The following is a 17,284-nucleotide window of genomic DNA, read 5'->3' as shown; positions in this document are numbered from 1 at the left end:
TTTTCATACTCCATCGGCAAGTCTATCGTGCTATCAAAAAGGAGTGCGTTATATGGCAGTAAAAATTTTTAATAACCTCCCTATCGATATAAAAAATGAAACTCAAAACATAAGATTATTTAGGGACAAATTAAAGAAGTACCTAATTTTTCACGCCTTCTATTCTTTAGGTGAATTCATGACATTCAATGACGCTTCATGAAATTGATACTAAAACTTTGTGTTGTACTAGTACAATGTTCCGGTGTGCCTCAATAAAGTCAAAGGTGTGACGCGAACTTTTACCTATTATTGTAAGAAATTAATAAAATTATTTAAAATTAATAAAAAATTAAAATTAAAATTAAAGTGTTGGACTTCATTAAAGAAGATTTAGTAATCTTGCAGCAGAAGTTCAAGAATTATTTGGAGAGAATATTCAAGATTTCGACTGGGTTCGTGATTCATTCACTGTGAATTCAAAACATCTTCCGAATAATATACTGTACAAGAGGAACTGGCAGATTTAAAAGCAGACAGAACATTGAAATTAAAACTTCTCAAAGTGCCTTTGGAAACATTTTGGTTATCAATAAGGAGTGAATATCCGGCTGTCTCTGAGATGACAGTTAATATGTTATTGCCATTTTCAACTACATAATATGTGTGTGAACTGGGCTTCTCGACGTTAACTCAAATTAAAACAGAGAGAGAGAGACTCAAATCCATCGATGAAGAAATGAGGCTTGCACTGTTAACAATTCCGCCACGGATCAGCCACCTGCGTGCAGCTAAGCAGGCCTTAAGTATCACATTGAAGATATGAGTAGTGTTATTTACTTTAATATTAGTAATGGACATGAACTTTAATTCACTATTTTCTGCAGTGAATTAAAGTTCATAAATTGTTAATAAATGCAAGAGTCGATTTCTGTTTTGTAACAATATAATAATAATAATAATAATAATAATAATAATAATAATAAATTTGATGAATTAGGCTCTACGTAATTATATTAATAGAGTCACATCATTATGTTTTTGAGGGGATTAATATTTTGGTGTGCCGAGTTGAGTCTAGGCCCATCTAGGGTGTGCCGTGAGTAGAAAAAGGTTGCGGAACACTGTACTAGTAGACTATTGTAAACCTCGTCTGTATATATTTCATCTAGACTGTGACTATAAATTAAGACTTTATAATAGTATTAAGTTTTTTGACATGTTCCATATTCTAGCTGTGAAGCAATGTATGAATACCATGGAATGTTAATAAATACAATACAATACAAAAAATATATATATTCATTCTTCTGAAAAATACCACTAGTTGAAATAGTAGGTAAGTTGAATGAATATGTTTAGTGTGTAAATGGAATGAGTATTTTTTTGCTTCTTTAAAATGTGTAAAAACACTGCAAGTGGGTGGCACACTAACAAAAATATTAAAAGTAGTTTTTTAATATGTTGATATCTGTCCCCGGAAATTGGGAATAAAATCTGGTAACCTTTACTTCGCATGAGAAAGTAAAACTAGAACTTTGGTGTATTTAATTCGGTTATGTGTGGAAGGAACATTTCTGTCCGATGATAACACAATATTTCCCCGAATGTAGGGTTGTTTCCTGCCCAGTTTTGAAACCGTAGTGAGTAATATGTCAAATTATTCCTCATGTGGTGCGTAAAGTAATTCATATCGCGCCGTTTGCGCGCGCATTCCCTTGGGGGATTCCGAGCATCACGCCAGAAGCGCGGTAATAAGAAGCGTGCAGAAGGCACAGCGGCCAGTCGACACAATCATGGAGCTGGCTGCGGGAGCCTTGATCGTGCTGCTGTGCCACCAGGCCGCCGCCGCCGCCGCCGCCGCGGGGACCATCCCTCCGCACCGCGAACCTGCCGCCACAGACGAGGTGAGATGTTTCAGCCAGGAGCAACATACCGGTACCTCTCTATTTATTTTAAACGCACAGTAGGTACTTTATCGACTAATGTTCTATATATCTCTGATTGAGGTTCTGGCTGATATGTACATCTATTATCAGGCAGTAGGCTACATCTCACTTGACGATATGTGTCAGAGGAAGAACAATTGTTTTTATGCATCTGAAGTCTGATTAGTGGAATATGTAGCTAATCGGCAATGTATGCATTGGAGGGAGAAAGGAACTGGCCGCCATAGCCCATTATCTCCTGGCCTAGTTGCCTCATGAGTAGGAGGCGGATGTTGATGAAAAGTCAGTTTCTTATTTTTCACATTGGAACGATGGCTATTAATATAGAAATTCTTTCTATGTTAATATCAACGAAAAAAATTAATTTCTCATATTGCATTTTTTGCATTTTTAGACGTTTTTGAAGTAATATGTAATTTTTATATTTTTTTGGCATTTTTTGGTCGCTTTTAATACTTTGAAGAACTTTTAGATCATTTGGAATGCATTTTACTTTCTTCTTTACCGATATGTCTGTTAAATCTTTTTCTAAGCAAATAGGTCGGTAGTAATTACCTACTGAATAAGTGAATAAGAGTGAAGTTTAAGTTTTATAGTTTGTAACACACAGTTTTAATATTAAAATGGATTTGAGGGAGGTGGGATATGATAATACAGACTGGATTAATCTTGCTCAGGATAGGGACCATTGGCAGGCTTATGTGAGGGCGGCAATGAACCTCCGGGTTTCTTAAAAGCCAGTAAGTAAGTAACACACAGTTCAGTTTAAGTGAGGGCTTTGATCGCTACTGTTCTTTTGTCGGTACGAGGGTTTCTTCAGAATTTGTTTGGAAGAGGGGGAACTTTGCCTTGTCCTGGACAGGACGTTGTGTCCCTAACTTGGTTCGGAAGGGATATCTACTGTAGTAGACACTATTTTTTAACACAAAGATTGCAAGAATGCACGCTGCGCCCACAATTTATTTTGTCATTCACACTTACCCATCTGAAAGGTCTGGTGACAAAAGTGAGGACCGGAAGGAAGAGAAGACGGAGAATGAAGGTACTGACATGGACCACCACCGATTGAAACACATTGTAAATCCTCATTAAAATCTATAGTTTTCCATTAAACCCTTCATATTTGCATGCTCTTTTCCTTTATCTTAGCCAGTTTTCAGGAAGTTGCCTCCTCTCTCCGAGATTTACTGGGCAGTCATTGAAACAAGGTGACTAATTTTTAAGAAGTTGTGGTGCGAGTACGTTGAATAATACTGTATTTAAATGCCTTTTTTAATTTTATGTAATTTTTCCATTCATTTTAATGATCATTGTAAGTAGATTTTTAGGTCATCAACATCCACCCTCTACTCATGAGTGATGCCTTATTGGTGTTACTTATGAGTAGACTTCGTGGAATTGCCACGAGAATCGTAAGGTTTACTACGCACGCGGTATAGACTGTATGAGAAGGGGACGTGCGACGGATAGAGCATACTTCTGATGTGAACACTGAGCAGTATACTGCGGTTACAATAAAACCTGTATCCTGCATTCAAGAAATATAATGAATGATTATTGAAGTAGGAAATGTCTAAAATGTAAATTCACAATTATTTTATAGTGAGATATATTAACTCTTAAAATTTAATGTAATATACTCACATCATCCTTGAATATATGCAGTAAAGAGTTACGTACATTTTGAGCGACTGCAAAGTGAACCTCCTCCGATGGTCACTCAAACAGTTTTTATATTGGGTAAATGTACGTTCAACATCACAAAATGTACAGTAATAGGTGCATATTTGAAGAACGGAAAATTACTACTTTTTAGTACACCAATTTCAGACGTCTTGTCGTGACCTGATGGTACATCATTTATAATACGAAGTTGTAAATAGGCAGAATTTTTAGCAATAATGTTTCTCAACTTACATTTCACTTTTTCTGAAATTAGTGAATTGTTATTTTGGATAACGGTTTGTGATACTTTATACACTATATTAATGGCTTCTGAGAGTTGTAGTTTAGACGATTCTAATAGGATGTTGCTTTTGGACACGATTTTAAAATTAGAATCAATGACCAGAATATCTTCCAATAGCTGTTCAGAAGGCAATGATTTTACAGCTGCAATAGCGGAACTATCTGCGCTATCCAATGCATCAATTATCTCCATTATTTTGCCGTAATATTTTGCATAATAATTAACAGCACCCAACCACGTTTTCCAACGGGTCAAGACTGGCTGCGGGGGTAAGGGTATTTCACGGGGCAATTGTTTGGAACAGCAACACTCTCAATGTGGTATGTTTGATTGAATTCTTGTCTGCACTGAACAAATGTTAAGCTTTGACTATTCCAACCACAGTAATGCAAAAACAAGTGCTTACATAGATATACATTAGCTGTAGCTGCTCTATCTATTTGGACCGGTCAGAACTATTAACATGAACTGCTTATACTACGAGACCGGGAGGTCGCTCACCTCTTCTATACTACCGTACATCGGCAACCTGATTGCATGGTGCGTGTGGCAATTCAACGAAGTCTACTTATGAGTTTTTAAACCTGTGTTCGGACAGTTGACTAAACAACAATGTTCTATAGAGTGTTCGTAAAATAGACAAGGGAAAATAAGTATCAATTTTATTACCAGTAACAGTGAAAATAATTATGCCTAAGAACAACATAATTATGAGTTGAAATTCAATACTGTTGTTGAGGTAGGCCAAGCACAGCAATACTTTTCCATTGGACGTTAAAACGAATTTTATATACAATGTCATCCGAATTTGATAGCGAAACGAACGAAATATAGTCACAGAATAAAACCTGTGCAAGACGTAATGTGAATAAGCCGCAAACTTATGCAGTACGAACAAATTCTTACTCCTGGTGGATATAATAGGTACTATAGTTTTATTTTCTATACTGTTGATCTACCCATCGCTGAAATAAAAAGCAATATATAATGCGGAAAAAATATGTAAAACTCAGGTAATGTATTTTTGTACACTCCGTTTTATCTATGAATTAGTTTCAATCAGTAAGTCATTGTTCTGGCAAGTGGCATCATACTGCACGAAAACAAGACACAAAGTGAGTTTCACGGATAGACTAGATTGCCTCGCCGAATTTTCAAACCAGTGACAGGTGAGTTTTGCAGTAGGGTGAGAGGACTATCCAACGTTTTAAAAGAAACTTCGTATTCCTAGTAGAACACTCATGTACCATGTATGTATCATTTTAATTGATATGAATATTTAATTATTTTTTATGTTGACTAGTTGAAACAAAGTCACCACTTAGTCCTTCTGAATGAATCGTTGTCGAAATTATCTACAGTATATTAGTTTTGGAATAAACCCGTGGCCGTTTTTTCTTTGGACTTTTCAATTCAATCCTTTATTTCCCCTTAAGAGGACATAATGGTGAAATAATGCTGAAAAAGTAGTAAAATCCTCTGTATTTGATTTTATGTTCGTAACTACATATTCATTCATTTAGTGTTCTGCCCAAGGGCAGGTATTTCACTGCAAACCCGGCTTTCTCCAATCTTTCCTATTTCCTGCCTTCCTTTTCGTTTCCTCATATGATCCATATATCTTAATGTCATCTATCATTTGATATCTTCTTCTATTCCGAACTCTTCTCCCGTTCACTATTCCTTTCAGTGCAGCCTTCAATAGGCAGTTTCTTCTCACCCAGTGACCTAACCAATTCCTTTTCCTCTTCTTGATCGGTTTCTGTAAGTATCATTCTTTCGTTACCCACTCTTTCCAACACAACTTCATTTCTTACTCTCTCTCTCTGTCCACTTCACATGTTCCATTCTTCTCCATATCCACATTTCAAATGCTTCTATTCTCTTCTATTCACTTCGTCGTAATGTCCATGTTTCTGCCCCATGCAATGCCACACTCCATGCAAAGCGCTTCACTAGTCTCTTCCCTAGTTCTTTTTCCAGAGGTCTGCAGAAAATGCAACTACATTTTAAGCTGTTTTAAATTATTTAGCCATATGATCAAATATGGCCAAACATACGATGCGTGAGTGAGTTGAAAGAAAAGTTTGTTTGTGTGTTTTCTTTTTTTCTTTTGAATGCTGTTTCCTTGAGTTTAAATTGTTAAGCAATTTATTGTCAGGTTAATCTGAAACTTCTGACATAGGTGAACTAAATGTTGATAAATAAAATTTAATTAACATTTTTTTGAAATATTAATATTAAGTTCCTTTGGGGCATATTCATCTTATGCTTAGAATAAAATACGCTGTAATGGTAAATTTATTAAGTGCCAAATTTATTGTGACTCTCCATTTAGACTGAGCTCAAAAAGCTAATTAATTTTTAATCTTGTGACTATTTTCAAGGTTTTGAGCAAACATGAACTAAAAGTTTTCTAAACTTTGACGCAAGGAGGCTTTTAATGATGTCAATTTAAAATACATTTTCAAAACTATTATCCCTAATGACATCAAATTTTGTACAGATGATTATTGTAGGCATTTTTATGTGGTTTAAATTTAACAAATTTTGGATGAAAATTGCAGACGTTTTAAAAATCATTTATGTTCCCTTAAGAATTCCACTCAAAGGACTTTGACTAATTCCAGTTGCCTTAATAGTTCTTTCGTACACATTACTGACGGATACCATATGATTACCGCACTTTGCTCGTCATATTATTTCTAAAAATACTCGTGAACCCGGCATATAAGTTCTTTACTGTCGGAACGAATATGTTTCCCTCTTCCACCAATTAAATAGGCGCTATAATTAAGCATAAGATAAAGTTACACTTATAAACTCCATTGTTCAAAAGATCACGATACATACCAAATTTCTTGAACTATTAAGCTGGTTACAGCGGCAGCATCTGTACACAATAGATAATAATAATAATAATAATAATAATAATAATAATTCTTTATTTATACTGGCAGAGTTAAGGACATAGGGCCTTCTCTTACACTCTACCAGGTCACCAAGTATACAAGCAGTTAAAATTTAACAACAAGTTAAAGAACAGAATACTAACATATTACAAAAAAAATAATGATAGCATAATAAAATCGACACTAAACAACATGAAAATAATACAATAATAGAAAAAGAAAGTAAAATGCATTGGAATATACTAAAAGCAACTCATTTAGTACAAATGGTTAATATGGAAAACGTAAGGTAGAATATAACAAAATGGAATGTAATAAAATAATAATAAAAAAGAAAAGAAATACGAATATTAAATAAAATTCACAATAAAAAGGCTATGCTAATAAATTCATCGGCTGGTAAAGAGAACAGTCCGACAGTCTCTGACATGTTGTGGTAGAGAGTTCCAGAGATGAGCTGCAGAGACCGTGAAAGATGAAGAGTAGAAGGATGTTCTGTGTTTAGGAATGGAGAGTGTGATATGGTGTTGTGAGCGAGTATCTATTTCGTGATATGAGGACAAATGTTGAAAACGAGAAGCTAAGTAGCTAGGGTTAGAGGTTTAAAGAATATTAAAGAGTAAAGAGAGAGAGTGAATTGTTATTCGCTCTTTGAGACGGGCCCGGGACAGCATATTTAGTGAAGGTGTGATACGGTCAGATCTACGGACGTTGCAAATAAATCGAACACATACATTATGAACACGCTGTAGTCTGTCAGTCTCATGTTAAGGTCAGTGTAGAGAGTATCACAGTAATCAAAATGAGGCATCAAGAGCGATTGTACTAAATTCTTCTTGAGGACGAACGGAAGGAAATTTCGAATTCTTTTTAGTGCGTGAATTTTCATAAAAACTATTTTACATGTGTGTGTGTGATTTGAGTATTCCAACTTAAGAAACTAAGATACGGGAGTTTTCCAAGAATTCTAACGCTATTGAGGACAACAGCTCTATCCGTGAAATGCACTATACTATAGTATCTAGTATCTGCCTCTCTATTACACCGAGAGAAGGGCAGATACGAACTTGTGGATGACATTCCTTCCGACAGCGACGCTGGCCATGATTCGAATGGGTTTTCTCAGAAAATCGCAAAAGAGGATTAAGAAGCAGGTAGGTAAACAACTAACTGCTCTTTTACTGCTCAGCTGAGTCATATTGTGGTAATGTCTTAACGCAAAGATCACACGGTCTAACGCTTCGAAGCTCAAAGAAAGAAAGGGGACAATGAACGTTCCTAATTCATGGAACGTAGTTATTGGCCCAGACTATATGTATATCGTCACCGAAACATTTTAAGTGCACTGTAAATATGTAGTGTAGTGAAATGTTGTGTAATAACTAGGGAACAGATTTCTAGGTGCTGAAAAGAGAGAGTTAGTTCTTTACAAAATTCTATTTAGAACTTAGGGTCTATAGGTGTTTATATAAAATTAACAATTAATAATTTTAGTAAACATTCCACTTTAGGTGCAACTTATGTACAAAGAACCGGTGCTGAAAATGAGTGCTACTGAAATGAAGACTCGAATGAGCCACCGGGTACTGTTATTGCAAGTTATCTTGAACCTTCTGAGCGGGGACAGAGGGACAGAGGGAAGGAAGCGCGTAACGCGGGTGGAGCCAACTGAGTTGTTTGCGCATGCTCCGCAGCATAATCTCTTGTCAAGAAACATAGAACTATTTCCTTCACTGCGTACCAGTAGTGTTAACATGGAGCAGCAACCACAGGGTAGTAATTATGGTGAAATCACACCACTGCGGAGAAAAAGTAACGCTGTTATCTATAGCCGAGAAAGAGAAATTATCGCAAATATAATAAAATTAAGCGTTGCGAGGAGGAAAAATTAAACAAATATTTGCTGGAACCTCTTGCTAAGGAATATGAGAGAGCGGCTAAATACTCTGGCAAAAGTATTAGTTCCGTGAAGAGAATTAAAAATAATGCTGATTTACAACCGAATGAACCTCACACTACTGCGGGAAAGAATAGGTATGTAATGTTTAGAAATTATTGCTATAATAGTTATGTACAATAGTGTGTGTATTGAGAGTTACATAATGAATTACTGTTGTAAGTTATTATTTTCTTATAGTTCTACTAAACATATTATTTCATTCCAGAATTAGACTTGTGTAAAGTTGAAGTGGACGACTTCGATCAACATGTTATTCGGGATGCAATCGAAGAATTCTATCGTGTTCAGAAAGTAGTACCTACGATTAAGAAGATAATTCCGAATGGATGATGCCATTGACGAAATAATTAATTTTGGATCAAGCGATGATGGCAGCAATGATAGGGATATGGATTGTATATAATTGTAAATTAATGTAAATTCAAATAATAAGCCTGTAAAATATTGTTATAAGAATATGTACATATTAACTGAAGGTGTAAGTCATGCAGGCCTATTAATGTACAGAAGTAGCTGTAGTAACTTCTCCATTGCCGGTCCTCAGCCCGGATGAGAGAGGAGTGTACACACGATTATATTTAAATACTTACTCATTACAGGTTAATTAAAGCTTGCTACGAAACTATGTTCTCCTCTCAAAACCGGAGTATCGAGAGAAGATGATGTCTGTATTGAACCAAGTTCTTTTACTGTTGGGAGCCGTAAGGTAAAAGAACCGACGTTTTTTGAAAAGAGTCACCTTACCCGAGGGAGGGGCATCCTTGCCGTGCCGTTACGTTGATGAGTACACGCCGTACCGAGCAGTTCCAAAGACAGACTTAGGGGATGTAAGGTTCAAGATAACTTGCAATGAGAGTAGCTCAGTCGGCTAAGGCGCTTGCCTGGCGATCCGGAGTTGCGGTCGAGTGCGGGTTCGATTCCCGCTTGGGTTGATTACCTGGTTGGGTTTTTCTCGAGGTTATCCCCAACCGTAAGGAAAATATCAGGTAATCTACAGCGAATCCTCGGCTTCATCTCGCCAAATACCATTTTGCTATCAGCAATTCCATCGACGCTAGATAATCCAGCAGTTAAATAGGATCTGGTTCTATTGCCCGACACAACTTTGCTTGACACTAATTGCCGGAAATCAGAATTGCTCGACAACAGAATTTCCCGACAATAGTGAACTTCAGGTGCGTCGTGTATTATAATTATCTTGCGAAGTAACTGACAATAATTATTTTAAAATAATTATGATTACTAGGCCTATTCTTATTAGACTATAAATTATCCAAACTTGAAAATTAAAATGTCAAAAATAAATTTACAACTAACAATCCACAGAAAAAATGTAAAATTATAATTGAATATTATGAACCATTCCTCGCAAGAAATCCAATATAACCTACAGTAGTAGTAGATGTTAAGAATTATTCTATTTTCACAACCGACATGAACTATTGCTTTGCTTTTTTGGAGGCGTATAACAGGCATTCCGCGCATAATGTCTTCGGTTCTCCTTTTCACCTGAATTCTTTTCTAATTTCATTTACCATTGTGTATACGCCAACATGAGATTTACCAAGCAGGGTTTCGAGTCTTCTTTGCCAAGTCTCAACTTTATTCTGAGTTCTTGGAAGTCCTGTGTCCACTTGATCACTCACTGACCAAAACGATGGAGGATACAATTTTCTTCGAATCAGTTGTAAATCGGATAAGAATCTTCTGACAAAGTTTCAATGAGTTCGTCGAATGTGTCTGGAATATCTGAAGAGAGAAGAAAAGCCAATGCCATAATCCAGCCGTGGCGAAAATGTGACTCGCGAGCACATTGTGGCTCGCAATGATAGCTATGCATTTCCCTTACTACCTACCTCACCCAAACCCCCACCCTCTCACTCACTGGAGTCAAACCACAGTCTAGTATATACAATCGCGAAGCTTGGGGTGATTTTTTTGCATTTCTCGCGATAGTTGCTAGCCGCTTGGAGCGCTGTGTGTACTAGGAACAATAGACTGTCACTGGCATTGTGATCTAATACAGGCCGTAAGGCAGACCATGTGACTTGCTTAACCAGATCACGAAGGGCGGTGTTTCAACCATATAAATTAATTGGAATGCATAAAAAGTAACATGTAGTGTAATTGCATTAATAAAATTTAAAACAATGATTAGGAGACACTTCAGACATAATTCCTTGCCTAATAAGGTGTAATATTATTTTGGTGTGAAAATTACGTTGTTCGTATGTGTAATAGATCTACCTGCCTTTATTTTGATTAAATATTGCGAAATTCTTGTACATTCATTTATGCACGATTCAATAATTTTCAATTGCACCGCACGAATATTTAGATATATTGAAATTATAGGTTATGTTTACTGTAGCAGTTGCCCCTTTCTGCCTAATTTTAGTGGTCTCCAATGCCCTGTCATTCATATGGAAATATTATAGGTTATGTTTACTATATCTTATATTCCTAAATTCGCAATTATACATTATAATTAAGCATAATGTCATGTATGATACTTCGCACATTCAATTTGTCTGTATTTTAATACTACAATTGAGTATTGAATTATTGTATTTATCTACTATCTAAGAGACGAAGTAACAATCGTACGTACAATAATTTCATAAGAGTGGTATGATAAATTTTCTGTCTTTATCAAGGAAGGTAGATGTGCTATATTAAAATCACAATATAAATTCTTTTTTATTAAACCTCAAAATAGCTTCCATTCTAAACTTAAAATGTTAATGAGAAAAGATTATGTTAACATGTAAAATTCCCTTCACATTAAAATAACACAGTTTTGTCATTATTTCTGCAACATATTAATATGCAACAAGAAGTAAACGGAACATACGCAATACTCCTGGAGTTTGGGATCGTGTTCGCAGGTCAATGAGACATCGATGTGAGGCCTGTATTTAAGCAGGAGGTGGACATTTTGAACATCTTCTGTAATGACAACGACCTGCGGAAAGAAAAACGTTCCGGTGAATTGCAATGTTGTGAAGGCCATAACTCGGAAATAAAGCATTTCCGGACACAAGTTGTAATGAACTATTTTCATTGTCTACATGTGGGAAATACATACCTGAAATTATGTCCCGTATTTTTTAAACACCCTGTATACTTTATGAAAATAATATATAAACCTTATGTATTTCGTATTTCAATATTGGAAGGAAGGTGTTATTTTTTCAAAAGAACACGATATCAAAAGTACAATACAGTTTATCGTCTGCTAGGGAAAGAGTCTGTGATGAGGCGATAGTAGCGATCCTGGTGGTGAGCAACTATCTATGGATGCATATTTCAACTGCCTATGTTTGCATATTTAGTAAGTATTGAGCTTCGCAACTGTATATACTAAACTGTGGTCAAACTCCGTTCAATTTGCATTTGTCTCTGACCTGCGAGTGGCGTAACGTCGCAATGTCTCTCTCGAAACCATGTACCTCTACAAAAACGAAAGTTTCAAGTAGGATGGGAGGACGCATTTTTTGCTGCCAATATGATGAGAATATTAAATGTATAATTTGTTTACAAGTATTACGAGGAAACGGCTGTATAACATAAAACGGCATTATACTACGTCACTCATGAAACATTAAGGGCCACATTCATAGAAATTCTTAGCGCGGGCTTCCGGTGGATGATCAGCGAACTAACGTTTTTCGTATTCATAAACCAGTGTTAGCGATGTGATATGATATGATATGATATGATATGATATGATATGATATGATATGATATGATATGATATGATATGATATGATATGATATGATATGAATCCTGTACAAGTAATCAGTCGATAGCCGGGGCTAGTTTAGCACGTTCGTAGCGCGGGCTAGCGAAATGTCTGTGCATAGCACCCTAAAAGGTTAAGTGTTATTATTATTATTATTACTATTATTATTATTATTATTATTATTATTATTATCTCTGTACGTCGATCCTTTTTCAGCAGATATACGAATAATGTGGTTAGCTCTTCAATTTAAACTCATAGATTTACAATGTGATGTTAAATGAAAGCTAGATGTAAGGACTTGACAAATGTTAAACTTTTCAAATCTTTGCCAAAAAATAAATATCCGAAGCTTCGTTCTTTCGCTTGCTCTGTTGAAGCCACGTTCGCTACAACTTAGGTTTGTGAAAAATTATTTTCAACAATGAAAGTAGTAAAAACCAAATTTAGATCACGACTGACAGACAAATACCTTCGTGATCAACTACGACTGGTAGTAAGTGACATAATTCCTTATTTTGAAACTCTGTCCCAGAGACATTCTGGGAACAATTTTAGGTTGTGATAATGTGTCCTATGTTTTCTTATTCATTTCTTTCTTCGTTAAACGTATTAAACATTAGTTTGTAACCTTATACTGTATAAAATTATATTTAAGTGCTTCACGTAAGGAACATGAAAATCCGTTAATAAGTCAGACAGTTGCTTCACTTCCACTTCGAGTGTCTGCCTCCCTCCATAGGTGCTATGCACGTTCCAGGTTACACAGTGGCTCGGCGCACGATCACATTTTCGCCATGGCTGCTATAATCATTCTAATTTTTAAACTGTCTATTTCTTTCTTCAACAAGTAGCCATCTTCAACAAGCTTGAGATGTCCTCGGTTAGACGGAACTAAATCGCAGAAAACATCAATGGATGACATCTTGACTATTTTGATTACAACAAATTCAACTGTAAACACCCAGCAATCGAAATGCAAACACATAGCAGGACACTACATAAAACTGTTTAGGTATAACCAGGTAAAAAAAAAAATTCAAATGCTATCAGTGAAAGAGACTGATAACGGATTGGCCACTTTCATTTCGCATATTGGGGGGTGTATTGATGCGAAAATAATTTGTAAGCTCTCGTCTAACCTGAACAAACTACAACCCCTTTTATGCAAGGATGGACTTTTGCAAACAAATTTCGGTTCCGGGAAATTAGGTAAAATCTTCTTCCCTCCCATTCTAAGACCAATATTGAAGGAACTTACCAGACTAGTGTTTGTAAGAGATTTTTGTTGTTTTTATTTTGTACATTTTAAATAACATTTTGGTAGTTCTTTGTGGGGTGGAGCAGTTTTATATTTTATTATCGTTGTTTTTATTTTATACGCGAAAATACTTAAAAAATAGGCACTTTTGAAGCTTTAGGCATTTATAGGCGTTTATGGCTAATTTAGGCGTTTTAGGCCCTATAGAATTTAAATAGGAGGAGCTTGTATATAGGATACGTAGAGATATTTAAATAATGTACGTCTAAACGGTACCAAACAAGAATAGATGCGGAACTAAAGTCCGTTTTCTCCTAATAGCAATGCTGTCCTACTCAGATAATAATAATAATAATAATAATAATAATAATAATAATAATAATAATATTGTTACTATTAGTAGTATAACAAACATAATATGTACCTATCACCTACGTACTACTATAGAAATATTGCAGTATTTAATGATTTGGAACAACTGGATAATACGCACGGTACACCTACGTCGACAGTCGACGTTGCCCGCCGGCCACTAGTCACCGGGCCGTACCGAGCCATGTCAAACAAAAGACAATCGAAATGGTGGTAGTAAAATTCGCGACTATATTCTTAAATAATTCACTCCATTAGTCAAGTGCAAGGTTTGTGCAGTACAACTGCGGTGTTTTGAATGCACCAAAAGAAAATGCAGATGCAGTAATATCATAAAGTAGGTTATCACACCGAAATAAGGGGGGGAGAAAGATGTGTTTTAGGGAATATCATTAAAATGAGGGAAAGTAAATTTCTGGTTAAGTATGTAATGATGACCGCGTTGCCGTTTTATCTGTGGTCTAGAGAAATTATCTCGTCTTTTACGAAGAAAACTTTTAGCGGCCATGAAATTATTCACCGCTTTCATAATATTATTGTTTGTGAATATTACGAAACATGACCGACAGAATCATCTTGGCTGTCTGTGTATGCGCGGACTTGGTTAATAGAAACCTAAACTAACCAAACCTAACCTTCGTATATGCAAGATGTGTAACCGGAGCAAGAAGGGATCTTCTTGATTTGTTCTGAAATGTACACACGAAAATAAATTGAAGTTAGGATCACGTTGCCACTGCATCAAAGGTCCGCGCATGCACCAAATCAAAACTGTTCCTATCGCGAGCCTCTCATCTAAGACACGTAATCTACTCGCAATATTTAGTAAATATATCTTGTCGCTAGCAATGGTGCTATCTCTCAGTAATTTCAGAACGAAGGAGGTAGAAAGAAAAAAAATTCTCCTTCTAACGATGCCGCAGATCAACGTCATGTCCTTATGTTGGCTACATTGTGTATTTAGTTAAATTTGGTCGTAACCGCAACGGCACGGTTCAAAGCTACCGTTGCAAATTCTCCAATTTAGCGAATGATTTTATTAGTACTGTTTCAAGAATTTTGCAGTTTCAAACTATGGTTATAGCATTAAATATTAGAATGCAGCTGCTCCAAAACTATTAAGACAGTAGTAAGAGTCTTTCTGAAGGTCTCTTAAAATTTCAAACGCTTAACTATATAAGAGAAGCCCATGTTACATCCGTAATTGTGGGGATTTAATCAGGAGGTTTGAGGAAACCGGTTCTATTTCTGATGAGGATAAATCTGGAAGACTATAGCTAATCAGTAATCAATAATGTCGCTGCTGCTGAAATGCTGCAGACATAAGAGAAGTAGAAATTGTTATTATGGAATTAGTAGTGTTGGTCAGGTTCTAGGCACCCTAAAATGAGTTATAGCACAGTTTGAAGCACTTCCAATAAAATATCTTAATCTGGAACAATAAAAATTAAGACCAATATTCATTCACACACAAAGAAACTAACAAGCAAAGAGGATGTATGATTTTGCTTCACCTTCGCTAGCTGAGATTCAACCTAATATTCAATGACTGAAGTAAGTTATTTCTTAAGGGGACTGGGTAGTGATGCCTATGCGATTAAAGAATTCCAGTACAAAAGTGTAGTTCAATATTTCCAGGTTTCTAGTGTTCAGAATGAAATAATTATTTCCATGGTCATACAATCAATCATTCTGAATTCAGTGATATAAAAAAACTAATTAGTTTCTTATCCAAGTGCAAAAGAAAGGCCCTAACTGATAACCTGTTTTCCCACTTTGCTAAATGTACCTTATTCTTCGGGTGTGCATTACTTGCTACAATTTTCATTCATATGCCCTGATTTTTTTTAAGTTATCGAGTAATGTACATTCTAAACCAAATTTTGGTTAAATATTTCACCGTTAGTGAAACACAAAAAATATTGAACTTTGATTATCAATTTTTGTAATTTCTTTCAATGCGTCTATATTTTTTTCCCCTGTTATGTGTGCGTCGCCGCTGTGTAAATAGTCGTGCTTCAGGCATCAACGCTCTTCCTCTCTTTCACCGTAGGGGTAAATAAGTATAAATGATCCTAGTTTGGCTGCGTATAGCCTAGCATTAACTTGTGGTAAGAGTAAATGTACAGTTCTCCTTAAAAAGAATGAGACGACTCTTGGTAGTCGGAAGTTAAACTTCTACAGCGCGGTTCACTCGATATCGACGTAGTCAAGAAGACATCTGGTTGTGCATGCGTAGGCCTATTTTCATCCTACTCCAAAGTACACACCAGTGCAAAATGTTATCAGTTGTCTGTGTGTTTCTGGTCTAGGTCTCTTTTTATGTCCTTGATCGTTTACCTTTAATGAAAGATTGAAATATACCGTGTAACAAGAAAGTCATTCGCCAAAGTGTAAAAACAACATTAATTTGGAAATGACAAATGTAGACATATGGCAAAGACAGCAAGGAACACTGTAAGGACCACGACAAAGACAACAAGGACCACAAGGACAAAGATCAGGACAATGGTTATATAGGAAACACGACAAACATTATGATAAGTATCACAATCAAGACCATGACAAACACTACGATAAGGTTCATAAAGACCAAGACAGCGATAAGGACTATGCGAAGGAGAATACGGACCACTATAAGAATCGCGATAAGGATAAGGACGAGGACTACGATAAGGATCACGACATGGTCCACGACACGCACCACAAGGTTCAGGATAATAAGAACCATAACATGAACTACTTTAAGGACCGCGACACTGACTACGATAAGGATCACGACAAGGACTACGATAAGGACCAAGACCATGACAATAACAAGGAGTAAGATAAGGGCTATTACAATGACAACAAAGATTGCGACGAAGGCAACAATGATCACGATAAAAACATGACAAAAAGGATGAGGATCACGATAAGTACTATGCCAGAGACAACAAGGACCAATGTAAGAAGCGTCACATGGACGAAGACAAGAATCACGATAATAATCGCGACATGGACCACGATAAGAACCATGACAAAAACAGAAAGAATGATAAGGGCCATTATAATGACAACTAGGACCACGACAAAGACAACAATGTTCACGATAAAAAATGTGACAAAGGCAACAATTATCACGGTAAGGACCATG

The 17,284-nt window shown here is 36.1% G+C and overlaps 1 protein-coding gene across 1 annotated transcript in view; it reads left to right on the top strand.

Annotated features, from left to right (window-relative positions):
• Positions 1 to 1,724: 1,724 nt before the first annotated feature.
• The window catches only part of LOC138704993 (inter-alpha-trypsin inhibitor heavy chain H5-like), a 69,855-nt gene continuing 54,295 nt past the window's right edge, over positions 1,725 to 17,284 (top strand). The window contains exon 1 of the mRNA XM_069833510.1: positions 1,725 to 1,886. Coding sequence (XP_069689611.1) covers positions 1,776 to 1,886 — 111 coding nt within the window. The 5' untranslated portion in view covers positions 1,725 to 1,775. The remainder of the gene's footprint in view (positions 1,887 to 17,284) is intronic.

Source organism: Periplaneta americana, chromosome 8 (genome assembly GCF_040183065.1).
Source record: "Periplaneta americana isolate PAMFEO1 chromosome 8, P.americana_PAMFEO1_priV1, whole genome shotgun sequence".
Classification (NCBI taxonomy): Eukaryota; Metazoa; Arthropoda; class Insecta; order Blattodea; family Blattidae; genus Periplaneta; species Periplaneta americana.
This window is presented reverse-complemented; position numbering and strand designations above follow the sequence as displayed.